Below are 15530 nucleotides of genomic sequence, written 5' to 3' on the forward strand. Positions count from 1 at the left end.
ACAGGCAGTCAATAACATGTCTAATGTATTTTATTTCCAGTACAGAATAAAACAATTTAAGCACAATCTTTTAAATAAAATGTAGCTTTCTATGAGAACTGTGTTAGTTCTGATGTAATTCCGAACGTCAAGTTAAAATGTCTCTTGGGGGTAAAGAACAAAGGCTTACTTTGCAAGAAAAAGAAATGCAGTAAGATCAATTTCTTCCAGATACATAAAGAGGGAAACTAAAAGGAAATTAAATACTATGATTAGGCTTACTCTCCTTGAGGACAGAGGATAGATTTTCAATAGATATACTGTCTAATTTTAAAGCAATTTTAAAAATCCTGTTTCCTTAAAATTGATATTAAAAAAGTTTATCATCCTAATAACATAGGGGAAAAATGGTTCTTATCTATAATTCTCACTACTTGGTAGACTATTCAAAGTATATCAAAGATAAAACATAAACATGACATACTTATTTTATTACTTTAAAATGTGTATCTTGTCATTAGAGCATGTTAAAATGGTTTTCATAATCTCATCTTAAAAAAGAAACCTTTAAGTGAAAATCCACGCACTGATCTTTCCCCTTTAAAAAGGGAATAGAGAGGATTATTCAACATTCTCATAAAAAAAATAAAATGTTTCCTTACCTGTCATAACAGTTGATATCATCCAGCCAACAACCTTGCTTCACTATTTCAATGGAACCAGAAATATTCTTCCAGGTAGCAAAACAATGTCGCCTTTTATCTTTGTCACCATAACAGGGTTCAACACCAGTTCGATTGGTTCTATCTCTTTCCCAATTAGCGTTATAGAAAATACACTCCTGAGTTTCTGATCTACCAAGTATAGCACCTATAAGATAATAAAACAACAACTTAATATAACTGTATTAGCTCTTAAAATAAGAAACTGTCTCACAGTATACCAACCTCAAATGTTCCTAAAATGTCAGTAACTTACTGTCTTCCTAGTGTTGTAACACTAAGTTTAGGTTTCCAAGTCAATCTCTGTACTTGAAGTATAATAAACATAATAATACAAAGTGACCACATTTATCGCAACATTTCTCTGGAAAAGGCCAGTCTCACTTTTAAGAATGTCCTTGATAAAAAGCAGTAAAATTGTTAATCTAAGTGTATCTTGACCCTAGGTAGACTTCTTTTCAATATTCTGTGTGACAAAATGGGGACTAGGCAAAAGTACCTGTGCTGCTTACTGAAGTACAATGGTTGCCTCGAGAAAAAGCCTTTGCATGACTGAGTTGGGAACTACACCAACTATAGTTATTCAGACGTCGATATCTGACAGACCTGTTCTCAAAAATGAACCAAGTAAGCCTATTACTTCAAGAAAAACAACTGACAGTATGCATTGCCAATTATAAAATCTGAATTTTCAAGCAAGGGAAGAAATTTGGAAAATCTGTATTGCCACCATCAGCCTGACACTTTCCCAACACTTCATTCTCTGAAAAAAATCAGTGGTGATAACAAATTTAACTTTTAAATATTAAATAATGAAATGTGCCAGTAATTAGTAGATGTATATAATTCAAGAAACCAATATTTTCTAAATGAGTTACGTGTGATGTTATAAAAGTATTCACGGGTTTAAAAAATTCATTCAATGTTCAAGACAGTCCCATAGATTTTAATGTTACAGAGGATTAATGTTTCAAATTCTGCACTGTAAAACTAACTTTTAAAAAACTCTCTCTTGTCTTATATGGAAAAACAAGGTAAATGGAATACCCAAAATAATTCTAAAAAGATTTACAAAGGAAAATTCATACCACCTGTTTTTAAAATTCATTATAAAGCTTCAGCAATCAAGACAGTGTGGTCTTAGTGAAAAGACAGACACATGCTTCAATGGGATAGAACAGAGAATCCAGAAATAGACCCACACATAATGTTCAACTGACACACAGCAAAGGTGCCAACACATTTCAATAGAGAAAACACGGTATTTTAAACAACTGATGCTGGAACTGGACATCTTATGAAAAAACAAAAACTTCAATTCACATCTCACACTGTTTACAAAAATGATCTCTAAACATATCAAAGACATAAAATAAAACCTAAAAATATAAAACCTGTAGAAAAAAACATGAAAAATCTTTGTGACCCTAAATTATGAAAGATTTCTTAGAACACAAAAGACATGAACACAAAAGAACTGATAAGTTGCACTTCATTAAAACTAAAACTTTTCTTCAAAAGTTAAAGAAAGCAAAATTCACAGACTAGGAGAAAATACTTGCAAATTATATATCTAAATAAAAGGGCTGATATTCAGAATTCAGAATACAGAAAAACTTCTAACAACTCAATAATAATTTTTTAAACCACCAAATTCCTTAAAAAAAAAAATGGGCAAAAGATTCAAAAACATGCTTTGCTGAACAGATATGAAGGGAAAAGATTCTCAATATCATTAATTATTAGAGAAATACAAACTGAAACTAATTCTAATATTGATTAGAATGGCTAAAACAAAACCATCTCAAAGTTGGTAAATATGTAGAGCAACTAGGACTTTCACATATTGGTGGTAGGAATGCAAAATGGTCTACCCACTTTGGAAAGCCAGTTTGACAGCTTCTTATAGTTAAACATACACCTACCATGCTACCCAGCAATAGCATGCCTAGCTATTTATCTAAGAAATGAAAAGATACGTTCATGTAAAAATATGTACATGAATGCTTAGTGGCTTTATTTACAACCCCCCCAAAACTGGAAACAACTCAATATCCAGTACTGGTAAATGGATAAACAAACATCCATACAACAAAAAGAAATGAACTAGTGATAGCTGTAACAACATGAATGAATCGCAAATACATTACGCTATATTTTATGTGATTCCATTTATACAATGTTCTGGAAAAGGCAAAAATATGGAGACAAAAATCTGATCAGACGCTGCCAGAAGCTGGGAATGATGGGAGAGGACTGATTATAAAAGGGCATGAGGAAACTTTTCAGAGTGACTGAAATATTCTACATAACGACTATGGTGATGGTTATATGACTTGTGGGTTAATGAAAACTCACAGAATTATATACCAAAAACAAAACAAAAAAAAAAAACCCACACACATTTTATTCTTTGTAAATTAAACTTCAGTAAACCTAACTTAAAAAAAAAAAGCAAAATCACTACCACATGCTGAGTTTTGGTATAGTATCAAAGAGAAACATCCACAATTATCTAAAAAAGCTATTAAAATACTCATTTTTCTAACTATGTATCTATGTATGGCCAGACTGGCTTCATATCAAAAGAACATATATATCACAGCAGAGTGTATGGAGAGGTACAAGAATTCAGTTGTCTTCTACTAAAACAATCATTAAAGAGATTTGCAAAAATTTTACTAATTTTTTTTACAAAATATTTTCCATAAAGATGTTCTTTTGTGAACATACAATGGATTTATTATTGTTACTTTTAAATAAATATATTAAAATTTTGTCATTTTCTAATGTGACAAGGATGATAGATATAACCTGTATTTACAAAAAAAAAAACTCTTTACAGGGGCACCTGGGTGGCTCAGGTCATGATCTCATGGTTCACAAGTTTGAGCCCCACGTTGGGCTCTGTGCTGACAGCTCAAAGCCTGGAACCTGCTTCAGTTTCTGCCCCCCTCGCTCTCTGACCCTCCCCCATTTGTATTCTCTCTTTCTCTCTCTCTCTCTCTCTCTCTCAAAAATAAATAAGACATTAAAAAATAGTAAAAAAAAAAAAAAAAAAAAAAAAAAAAACACCTCTTTGGGACTCTACATTTTTTAAAGTCTTAAAGAAGTTCAGACCAAAGAGTGTAAGAACTGCTGCTGTTCTGCAATGTCCTACTACACAGGTGTAATTATAAGCTGCTAAAATCTGTGGCAGTATCAGTGCTATGGACTTCCTCTCAACTACATAAGACATAATAGCATGAGCTCACAGACTGTAAGACTGGTAACTCTATGTTCTTTGTATTCTATAAAAACAAATGAAAAAAAGAAAAAAAGAAAAAGAAGGGTTATTTCTATTTACCTGTATAAAATAGCAGCTATTTCCTAAGTTATTCCTTTTCAGAAACTTGTTGAAAATACCAGCAAAATAAGTTTTGTCCTTTACTAAATAACCCAAAATCAATCTGTTCACTGTCACATTATTATCTCAAAACAAGGGAAGGAAAACTTTTTCTGTAAAGGGTCAAAGAGTAAATATTTTTGGCTCTGCAGACCACATAGTCTCTGTCACAACTACTCCATTCTGCCATTACAGCACAAAAGCATCCAAAGGACAGTAAATGAACTTTATAGATGCTAAAAGCAAAATTTCATATTTTTCCATGTCTTTTTTCAACCATTTAAAAATGTAAAAATCTGGGCGCCTGCATGACTCAGTTAGTTGAGTGACTCTTAATCAGACCAGATCAGGTCATAACCTCACAGTTCATGAGTTCGAGTCCCACAATGGTCTCTGCAGTGGTGCACTGACAGTACGGAGCCTGCTCCGGATTCTCTCTCTCCTTCTCTGACCTCCTCCCTTGCTCATGCATGCTCTCCATCGCTCTCTCTCAAAATAAATAAACAAACAAAAAAAGAAAATAAATTTTAAAAACTATTTTTAAGAGCATTATTTTTAATTTCCAAGGAAGACACCATTGAAGCACAAGAACACCACTTAAACAAAACTGACAAAAATAAAACAAAATATTGCCTAGAGCAGAAATGTCAAATAGGTTTCATCTTTGGTGTCAATTCCAATCAATTAATAGTAGCTGAGTGGAGTAGTATATTGAGAAAGATTTTTAAGTAAAAGGGTCTTGAAATTAGCATGGAAGGAGGGGGAGCAAAATTAGTCTTTTATTTGCCATCTCTGGTCTAAAGAAAAGATAAACAGGGACACCTGGGTGGCTCAGTCGGTTGAGCATCCAACTTCGGCTCAGATAATGATCTCACGGTTCATGAGTTTGAGCCCCATGTCAGGATCTGTGCTGACAGCTCAGAGCCTGGAGCCTGCTTCATTCTGTGTCTCCCTCTCTCTCTGTCCCTCCCTCGCTCACAATCTGTCTCTCTCTCTCTCACACACAAATAAATAAACAAAAAAATTTAAAAAAAATAAAGAAAAGATAAATGACCATTTCTTCAATTAAAAAAAGAAAACTCTACCACTTAATTTTTAAAGGCAAACAAGATTTCTAGATGGTTTTTTGATTTAGACTACCATTTGTTATTTTCCAGAGACAGAAAGAAGACTGCTTATATGGAAAATTGTGACAATTTCATCACCCACCCACTAGCTCAAGCTGATCCTGTAATCAGTCTCTATCCCATCATATCTCTAGCTGAATACTAAATATAGTAACATGATAATTATACAAATAAAATCACATCACATATATTTTTATGTTCATAAGCTCACATTGTGACTTTAAAGGTGTAGTTATAAAAAAACATGGCAGGGGCGCCTGGGTGGCTCAGTCGGTTGAGCATCCAACTTCGGCTCAGGACATGATCTCACAGTCTGTGGGTTCGAGCCCCACATCGGACTCTGTGCTGACAGCTCAGAGCCTGGAGCCTGTTTCAGATTCTGTGTCTCCCTCTCTCTCTGCCCCTCCCCCACTTGCACTCCGCCTCTATCTCAAAAATAAACATTAAAAAAAAAAAAGATGGCAAAAGTTGCTTATATGTACTAATTTTTAACAACTTCAACAATTAGCAACTTCTAATTTAAAATTTTCCAAAACTTAAAATTTCTACCCATAAATTTATTCTATCAAAGTAATTCGAAATAGTTCATACTATTTTCAAAAGAAATAGACATAAAATGTATGTGTGCATCATTTAGTATGGTGGTTCTTAACAAATTAATTATGTATAACAGAATCCCCTACATTTTCTCAAATTCATGCTTCAGTGCCATTTGTAGCCCTGGGAACAAGTAACTGAAAAGCATACAACAGGAGGGGTATTTACACAGAGAAAGTGTGTGTGTGTGTGTGTGTGTGTGTGTGTGTGTGTGTGTGTCTTTTCTTTTTCTTTTTGACAAAGACCCACTGATGATCTAATGTTCCTCCCTAGTTAAGCACCACTGGCTTAAAAGACTGTGACATGAATTTGGGATTTTGTTCACAAACTGTGACCTTGAGTTAAATTAACAAAACTTTTACTACCTTGCTGCCACAGCTGATGGATTTCCATAAAAATTTCATAATTATTATGGTTAATTCCATAGTTTCATAAATCACATTCAGCCTAGCTGTAATAAATCAGTAAGTCTAATCACAGAACCTAGTACCAGAATTTAGATAATACTTCTATTTCCAAAGTACTACTTATGCATTAATGACCAGTAGTACTGACTTCCTGACTTCCATTTTTCCTACCATTAAAAAAAAAAAAAAAAAAAAAAAAACCAACACTGGATCTGAATCTTGGTGGAACATTTGATCAAAAAATAGCCCTAGAAAGGTCATATATGAATCTAAAATACTCGTCATATGAGGAAAAAGCAAATTTTTCACCTAGAATAACTATATAATCTCTTCCAGAAACAGAAAAGGAGGGACTACTTCACCAACTTATTTTATGAGGCCCAGTATTACCCTGATAAAACAAAATAAACAAAGACAGCACAAAAAAAAGAGAAATATAGACCAGTATCTTTCACTAACTTAGATGTTAGAGTCCTCAGCAAAACTTTAGCACATTCCAAAAATGTATTTAAAAAATAATAATAACACATACCAAGTAGGATTTATGTAAGGTTGGTTCAATATTCAAAAATCAGTCAATGCAATCTTCCAGATCAAAAGGCTAAAGCACAAAAATCATACAATCTATCAGTACACCAGGAATAGAGGGGAACTTCCTCAAAGTCACAAGGAGCACCTACAAAAACACCAATAGCTAATAACATCATATTTAATGGCAAAAGACTGAATGTTTCCCCTCTAAGATCAGAAACAAGGTAATGATGTCTACTCCCACTACTCGTAACAATGTACTGAAAATTCTAGCTATTTTAACAAGACAAGAAAAAGGAATTAAAGGCATACCAATTGGAAAAATATATATAACTTTCTATATGCAGATGACATGACTGTCTTGGTAGAGAATCCCAAGGAATCTTCAAACAAAAAAATGTTAGAACTAATAAGTGAGTTCAGTAAGGTCATAGTATACAAGATCAATACACAAAAATTAACTGCATTTCTATATACTAACAATGAACTGAACAATAGAACTAAAATTAAAAATACAATACCAGTTATAACTGTTCCTTAGATAATAAAATACTTACAATATAATCTGACAAAATGTGTAAAATTTGTATGAAGAAAATTATAAAATATTGATGAAAGAAATAAAAAAAAGATTTGAATACTCGGAGAGACATACCATAATAAAGATGTCCATTCTCCCTAAACTGATGTATTGGATTTGATAAGTAATTCAATTCATACCAAAATCTCATCAAATATTTTTGTCGACATAAATGAGCTTATTCTAAACATTTTTGAAAAAGAAGAATAAAGTGGGAGAAATCATGCTTACTGATATTAAAGATTACCATAAAGCTGCAATAAGCATGACCATGTGGTAATGGAGGAGGGACAGGTACAAAGATTAATGAAACAGAAAACCCAGAAAGAGATCTACACAAATACGCCTGATTAATTTTGGACAAATAAGCAAAAGCAATTCTGTAGATGAGAGATAGCTTTTTCAATAAACAGCACTGGAGCAGGGCACCTGGGTGGCTCAGCTGGTTAAGCGACCAACTCTTTTTTTTGGCTCAGGTAAAGATCATGATCTCATGGTTCCTGAGTTTGAGCCCTGCATCAGGCTCTGCGCCTACGGTGGGGAGCATGCCTGGGACTCTCTCTCTCTTCCCCTCTCTCTGTCCCTACTCTGCTCACTAGTTCACTCTCTCTCTCTCTCTCAAAATAAACAAACTTAAAAAAAATTTTTTTTTAATAGCACTGGAGCAATGGGTCATAGTTCAAGCAAATATTTCTTAAATGCCCTCCCCTTTGTTATCTATCATTTTAATAGTTCCTGAAAGCCCAGCTCTTGCAAAAAGACTCCCAGGCTAAATCTCACAGGAGACAATTTTCATGTTTTCTCAAGGCAGATGTAACAAAATCCTATAAATCTTTTAATCAGGACTCCTCCTTCCCCCAAAATTCACACCACTTGCAATCCAACATAAAATGTATTATTTTACATTTATTTATTGTTTTTAATCAATTGTCTCTTTATACATTCTTTTCTACACCCAAATGCCAATGAGTCTAAAACTATCCATCTTACTTGCCCTAAAAACACAAACAGTATTTAATGAATGATAAAATGTAAAAAAAAGCAGTGTAACAACTGAATTAAAAAAACCCCACCAAATACAACTTGAATGAATATCATACAACCCTCAGTTTGAAGGATTCCCCAATTTCCACCAGTAGGAGATTTTTAAAATTCTGACCAACTTGAAATATACACACTTTTGTATATTTATATGAAACAGTTCAACATATACTTATTTTAATTAATTTAGTTTTACAAATGTTTTAAAATCATAAAGCACAAAAATTTTACAAAAAAATTTGGTTCTAACTTCACATGCATCTCTTAACAAGGGTCCTCTCAATACTTTGTGAGTCATCAAAAAGCATAAAAATATGAATCATCTTCACTTTAACTTGCTTGGGAAGGAATATGTGTTAAAGTCATATAGAATATTGTCACTGGAAATGTTTTTCCAAGCCAATAATATCCATTCACATAATACTAAGATTTTTTCCAGTGTTCTATAGGTATACTTTGTGATCTTCATAAAGTAACTACTTACGATATTATTTTTAAAAATGAGTTTTTAAAGTTTCTTCACAGTCTTTGTAAACAGTTTACAACAAATGATAGTAAACTACCCAAAACCACCACCCCATCAAGAATAACTTATTTTTTTTTTTAATTCTTTATCCCCTTCTACGTCTCTCCTTAGGAAACTGACATAAACACTTAATATAGCACTAACTGGCATCATTTTGAATTTGTCTGCCTTCTCCAAAGGAAATAAAATTGAGAGAGCCTCAAAATATGAAAAGCTTTGTATTTGTATTCAACTTTGTATTTGTATTTGTATTCAACTTTGTATTTGAATTCAAATACAAAATTACACTTTTTCTGAGGAATAATCTTTTAGAGAAAATTATGCTTTATAGTGAGCATTTACTGCATATTGACCATATGCTTGCACTGTAAATTAACACACCAAGATAAGGGCTCCAGATATATGCCAGAGAAATTAGAGATGATAACATAGGACCTCCATTAGACTTTGAGCTTCTAGAACAAGCCCTGTCACCACTTCTGTATCACCAGTGCCTGGCACAGTACAGCAACTCCATAAATGTACACAAAATCAATCGATTCACACAGAAAAGAAAAAAAGAAAGGCTTTATGGAGGAAGTGCGACTAAAGCAAACTACTAAGGAGAGGCAAAACTATGGTAAACAGAGGCAGAGAAGATAAACATGAGTATGTGGATAATCAGAGCGTTTGACAAAACTGCTGTCAATAGACATGAGCATTCCATATTGTTTAGTATCTGGTATAATCAAGGCAGGTTTGCAAGACATCAGAAGTTAAGAGAAAGAAGTGAAGTGATATTTTAAGATTAATCTGAATACAATAAGCAAACAGTGTTGTAATGGAAAGAAACCCAGTAAGTCATACTAACTACCCAATAAAAACCAAGGGTCTACAATATCACTTGTTGACTAGACAGCCCCAAGTATCAAAAGGACTGGCAAATTAGAATACAGATATCAAATTTTTGCTTTCCATAGTCCCTTACTTGGTCCCTCTGAGTGTAAGAAAGTAAGAGATAAAAGCGATTTGATTTATAAAAGTGACTTGGGTTTAGATGGTTGGCTGTTTCCAAATGTTTATGTTTCATCATCTGACCAAAAAAAAAAAAAAAAAAAAAAATCTTCCATACTATCTACCCTTTGTTTCTCTTAGTTGCTAACTCTCTTCCTGATATTTATTCTTACTGTCATAAAAGATCCATATTTTCAGGATAAGTAAGATATCTTCAAAGATGAGGCACAACAGAAAAGTGTTTTTGCCTATAGCCACAAAATGTGTGGGATATCTACAAATGCCCAGGAGGCAAGATTAAAACAGTTCTACCCAGTTCTCTGGCACTCATTCGAAATATGCATTACATCAAAACAAATACAAGTAGATACAAGTATTAGCTAGACTGTAAAATAGATTTCTGATATTAGATGTTCATCTTATGAGGGCAGGGGAGATGACGGTGACTGCAGCCAGAGGCCAGTACTCCATCGGAATTAATGGGCTATTTTAGAAATTGTACAAAAGCCAAAACTGGGCATAAATTTAGAATAGTAAGAGATAAAAGGTAAATTCTCAAAATCGGAACAGAGCTCCTAAAATAGATTAAGGTCACACACACACACACACACAGTTCCTACTAAAAACAATCTACGAGTCTCAATTACACCACAAAGACACTATGTACATTAAGGTTTTTTAGTACCTTATTTACTTTGGAAGATGCAACCTTTTTAGTAAATCATCAAACTCTTGTCTGATGTAAAAAGACTATAAAAATGGATCATTTCAGCTCCTATGAAAGTAAATGTGAAATATCACCCTTGAGGAGCCAGTAGAATCAAGAGTGAGAATCTGAGGAGTGGCTCACTCAATTAAGCGTCCAATTCTCGATTTTGGCGCAGGTCATGATCTCAACATTCATTCAGTTCATGAGACCAAGCCCTTCATCAGGCTCCACGTGGACAGTGCAGAGCCTGCTTGGGATTCTCTCCCTCCCACTGCCCCTCCACAGAGGGCTCATGCGCGCACGGGCTCTCTCTCATAAATAACTTAAAAAAAAAGAGAAACTGAAAAAAATAAAATAAAATAAAATAAAAAAAGAGAAACTGGAAAAAAAAAACACCTCATTGCAAAAGTGTTCATCAAAGTGATATCAGGCACTTTAAAATCCGCAATTGAAGAAAATTACCAATACTTAATAGAGTAGCTTTAACTAGCCATATAATTCTATTAAAGGAAAAGAATGCAGACTAAAAACAAACTGACATTAAATAACAATGGGTATAGAATCACTTAACTAGCCTTATTTTAAAAATCACCAAGAGCTTTTTTCATATTTATAACCAAGACTCCTAGTATTAGAAAAGAAAAAAACCTAAAATTCTTGTTATTACTTTTGTATGTTATGTAATTTCTGTCCTATTTCAAATCTCAATTTAATAATATTTTCTATGCAACTGTAAGTACATTACAGGTCTTCTGGTATCCTTTCATTTCTATATTAGTACGCATCATAGAAGACAAGTCACCTTCCCTATTTGGCTGCCCTGGGCTGTTTTTAAGCATTACCAAGAAAAGGAAATCCACAATGTCCCAAAAGCCTTCTGATAAACATACCAGAAATATGAAGAAGGAGAAATAAATTTTCAAATAAAATTTCTACATGCTAATAAAAACATTTTAGGCCCTATCTTTTTTTTTTTTTTTTTAAACCAAGTACTTCCATACTACCAAACAGTCACTTCCAAAGGAAAACACAAACACTTTCTGGCATTCTTCCCAAAAAAAATTTTTTTTGCTTTACCTATTATACCCTGTACTTAGTACTATCAGTCTGACAAAATATTGCAAGATTCCATCCATCTAGCTCAAGTAATATAAACTAGAAACAGAACTAATATGGAATAAACTAAAAATCTAAACGTTGTATGGTGTAACACTAGACACAGTATGTGCACGTGTGTGTGATAAAGGAGAGTAAAAGTACTTAAAAACTGAAGTGCCTGGGTGGCTCAGTCAGTCAAGCATCTGACTCTTGGTTTTGGCTCAGGTCATGATCTCTCGGTTTTGGTTTCGTGAGTTCAAGCCCCATGTCAGGCCCAGTGCTGCCAGTGAGGAGCCTGCTCAGGATTCTCTGTCCCCCTTTCTCTCTGCCCCTCCCCCACTTGTGTTCTCTCTCTAAATAAATAAATAAACTTTTAAATAAATAAATAAATAGTACTTGTAAGTCAACATTTAACCACTGGTTATTTAAGGACTCCTAATGTTAATTCCATATTAATTCCTGACAAATCACTAAGATAACCACCTAAAGTATATTTGAACACTGTTAACTCATTAAGTGACTAATTTTTCCCATGTAGATAGTTCCAAAATAAACATATATCTACTTTGTAAGGACGAAGATTTTCTTTAATATTATTTTTTAAAATTTAATTCCAGTATAGTTAACACAGAGCTAAATTAGTTTCAGGTGTACCATTTGTGATTAAAAATTCCATACATCAACCAGTGCTCATCACAAGCGCCCTCCTTAATCCCATCACCTGTTTCACCCATCTACCACACACCTCCCCTCTAGTAATCATCAGTTTGTTCTCTATAGTTAATAAAGACCAAGATTTGAAGAAAAACATAAATTTCTCAATTTCTCAAACCTCTTCCTTAAAAAGCACCTACATAAATAAAGTTTTAGATCCCCAAAGAGATCATCAAATTTGTAATGGTAGAATTTCCTTTTTGAAAGAGGCAAACAGCCCTCTTTAAAGTCCTTACAATTTCTAATTTTTTTATTCACTTAATCATATAAAAAGATGCATTTCTTAATTAGCAAAGCTTTTAGAGGACCTCATTTCTTAAACTCTTCTCTAAATACAGAAGATAATTGGGGCGCCTTGGTGGCTCAGTCGGTTGAGCGTCTGACTTCTGCTCAGGTCATGATCTCTCGTTTTGTGGGTTCAAGCCCCAGTTCGGACTCTGTTTTGACAGCTCAGAGCCTGGAGCTTGCTTCGGATTCTGTGTCTCCCTCTCTCTCTCTGCCCCTCCCCCACTCATGCTCTGTCTCTCTGTCTCAGAAATAAACATTTTAAAAAATTTTCTTTAAATAAATACATACATACGTACATACATACATACAGAAGATAGTTTACAAAGGCATTGTTCAATAAAAACTACCTAACCTACAGTTGATTACTAAATTGATAAATAACAAAAGCCATCTGTTATAATGTCTTCTCCCAAAAGAAAATTACTTCAAGTTGGTATATTTGGTTGGTGGCCCAGAACAACGCATTGATTTTATCATCAACTATCAAAGAACTTCACTTTCCTGAATACATAAAGTATATACAGAATAACAGGAACCAAGAAAAGAACAAATTACAAACGCCTTACTTCTGATTCAAATGACGAGCACTTGGGACCATATTTAAGATTACTTTTCTAGGACAGTCCAAGAAATCCTGGCAAGCTTCCAAACCTCAACCTCCCTGTTTTTAATAGGGGTAAAAAGTCAGGAAGGAGTAATGGTTGTAAGAAAAGACCTGCTGTCTTCTAATTTTAGCGAATATAAGTAGATTTCTGATAACATTATGAGGGAGAGATTTCCACCAAAAAACAACAGGAAAAGAGGCCCAATGTTTTCTCCTTCACAAATGAGAAAATTCTACCCCTCTACAACCCCTTCTGTCCCTGGCAAGACACTTTTTAAAGTCTATTTTGGTGACATGCTACATGAAATCTTAGAGGACATTAAGTATTTCACAGAGGTAGAGCATTTTCTATGTCCAACAAATATAGTGTTGGCCATACTATGTGCCAGGCACTTTGACACTTGGGTACTAAGCAGAAGTAGTGAAAAAGAAAGTATTTTCAAAATTTGAGAAATCTTTAACCTCACCTGGGAAAAAGAGAAAAAAAGGAGACTGAATTTTCAAAACGACATACTAAAGTATAAAGAAAAAAACACACAAACCTTTAGATACTTCTGAATTTCAATTAAGGCTTACTCTAATTTCTCCAGTAAGGTAAGTGGGAAGGCAGGATAGATTAACAATCAGAAAGTCACAAAGGCTAGGGAATTTCAAGTATGCTTCTTTTTTTTTTTTAATTTGTTTTTAATGTTTGTTTATTTTTGAGAGAGAGAGAGAGACAGAAACAGAGTGTAAGCAGGAGAAGGGCAGAGAGAGAACAAGAGACAGAATCTGGAGCAGGCTCCACGTTCTGAGCTGTGAGCACAGAGCCCTCCCTATGCAGGGCTCGAACTCATGAACTGCGAGGATACCTGACCTGAGCTGAAGTTGGATGCTTAACCGACTGAGCCACCCAGGTGCCCCTCAAGTATGCTTCTTTATCAGTGTATTTTATTTAAAGGAAAAAATCATGTTAGTGCCTCTAAAAATATAGACTTTGTCTTGGAACTAAATTTACAAGAAAAAAGGTGAATAAAGTAATACAAAAATCAAGTGAGAAATCCTGACTTGCACATGAAAGTGTTCACTACTAATCACTGCTTGATATCACAAAGCAGCCACATTAACTCCTTATTGTAGGCAGTAAGGACCCTTTAAAAAGTAAATAAACCCTCTATAAAGGTATTCATACTAACTATAAAAAAACCATGCATTCATATTAGTAGCTCTAATGAATAAAACAATAAAATAATGTCACCCAGCTTGTCAAGAATATTTATAGATAACTAAAATTTTAAAAAAACAAAACCAAGTCAGGGATTTAAGTCATAAGCAACAGAATTCAGAGAAAATCTAAGCTAGCTTTTGAAGGAAGTGTCAGTGGATTAAGAAAGTTATTAGTTCAAGTCAGCCATCTCTTCCTAGACTAGAGCAATGGCTTCCATAACTGATTTCCCAGCTTCCACTTCCATCTCATTCTATCAACTCTTCATCCAGAAGTCAGATCCTTTAGTAAAGCAAACAAAATCCAGTCACTGCCCCAACTTAAAGCCATTCAATGCTTTCCCACGGCCCAGGCATTTAAAATAAAACATGAACAAATCTTAGGCAATCCACAATCTGGCTCGTCTTTAGCCTCAATTCACACCAGACAAAGAACAAACTCCTCCAGGTTGATACATTCTACTACTCCTTCCCTATTTCAGACCCCTTTTAATGGCTGACATAATGGAGTGGAGTAAAACATTAAGAAAATGCTTCAAAAAGTTGAGAAAAGTTACCAGATCATGGCAAAATATCAACTCTAATTTGGAAATAGTTCTCAAACTACTGAGAACACAGTTTGATTACATTTAGTAAGTTCTTTAAATACGTATATTTAGCAGCACCTGGGTGGCTCAGTTAAGCATACAACTAGGCTCAGGTCATGATCTCGCGGTTCACAACTTCAAGCCCCCCACATCGGGCTCTGTGCTAACAGCTCAGAACGTGGAGCCTGCTTCAGATGTTGTCTCCCTCTCTCTCTGCCCCTTCCCTGCTTGTTCGTTTTTTCTCTCTCTCTCAAAAATAAATAAAACATTAAAATTTTTTTAAGAAATACATAAAATATGTACATTTACCATCAAATTTTCCATTCCCAAGAAACCAAGCTCTTAAAAATTAAAATAGTTATTTTTCTATGATATGTCTATAGCCATTATCAATTCCTCCAAAAAAGAAAGCCTCATTTGGTATTTAATTCATAAGAGA

At 34.1% G+C, this 15530-nt stretch overlaps 1 protein-coding gene across 2 annotated transcripts in view; it reads right to left on the reverse strand.

Moving 5' to 3' along the window:
• Positions 1-15530, reverse strand: part of ACVR2A (activin A receptor type 2A) — an 82650-nt gene that overhangs the window by 33371 nt on the left and 33749 nt on the right. For both annotated transcript variants that reach the window (XM_019455490.2, XM_019455499.2), the window contains one exon: positions 642-849. In XM_019455490.2, coding sequence (XP_019311035.1) covers positions 642-849 — 208 coding nt within the window. The remainder of the gene's footprint in view (positions 1-641; positions 850-15530) is intronic.

Source organism: Panthera pardus, unplaced genomic scaffold, assembly GCF_024362965.1.
Source record: "Panthera pardus isolate Hobbes unplaced genomic scaffold, ASM2436296v1 HiC_scaffold_10, whole genome shotgun sequence".
NCBI classification, from domain to species: Eukaryota; Metazoa; Chordata; class Mammalia; order Carnivora; family Felidae; genus Panthera; species Panthera pardus.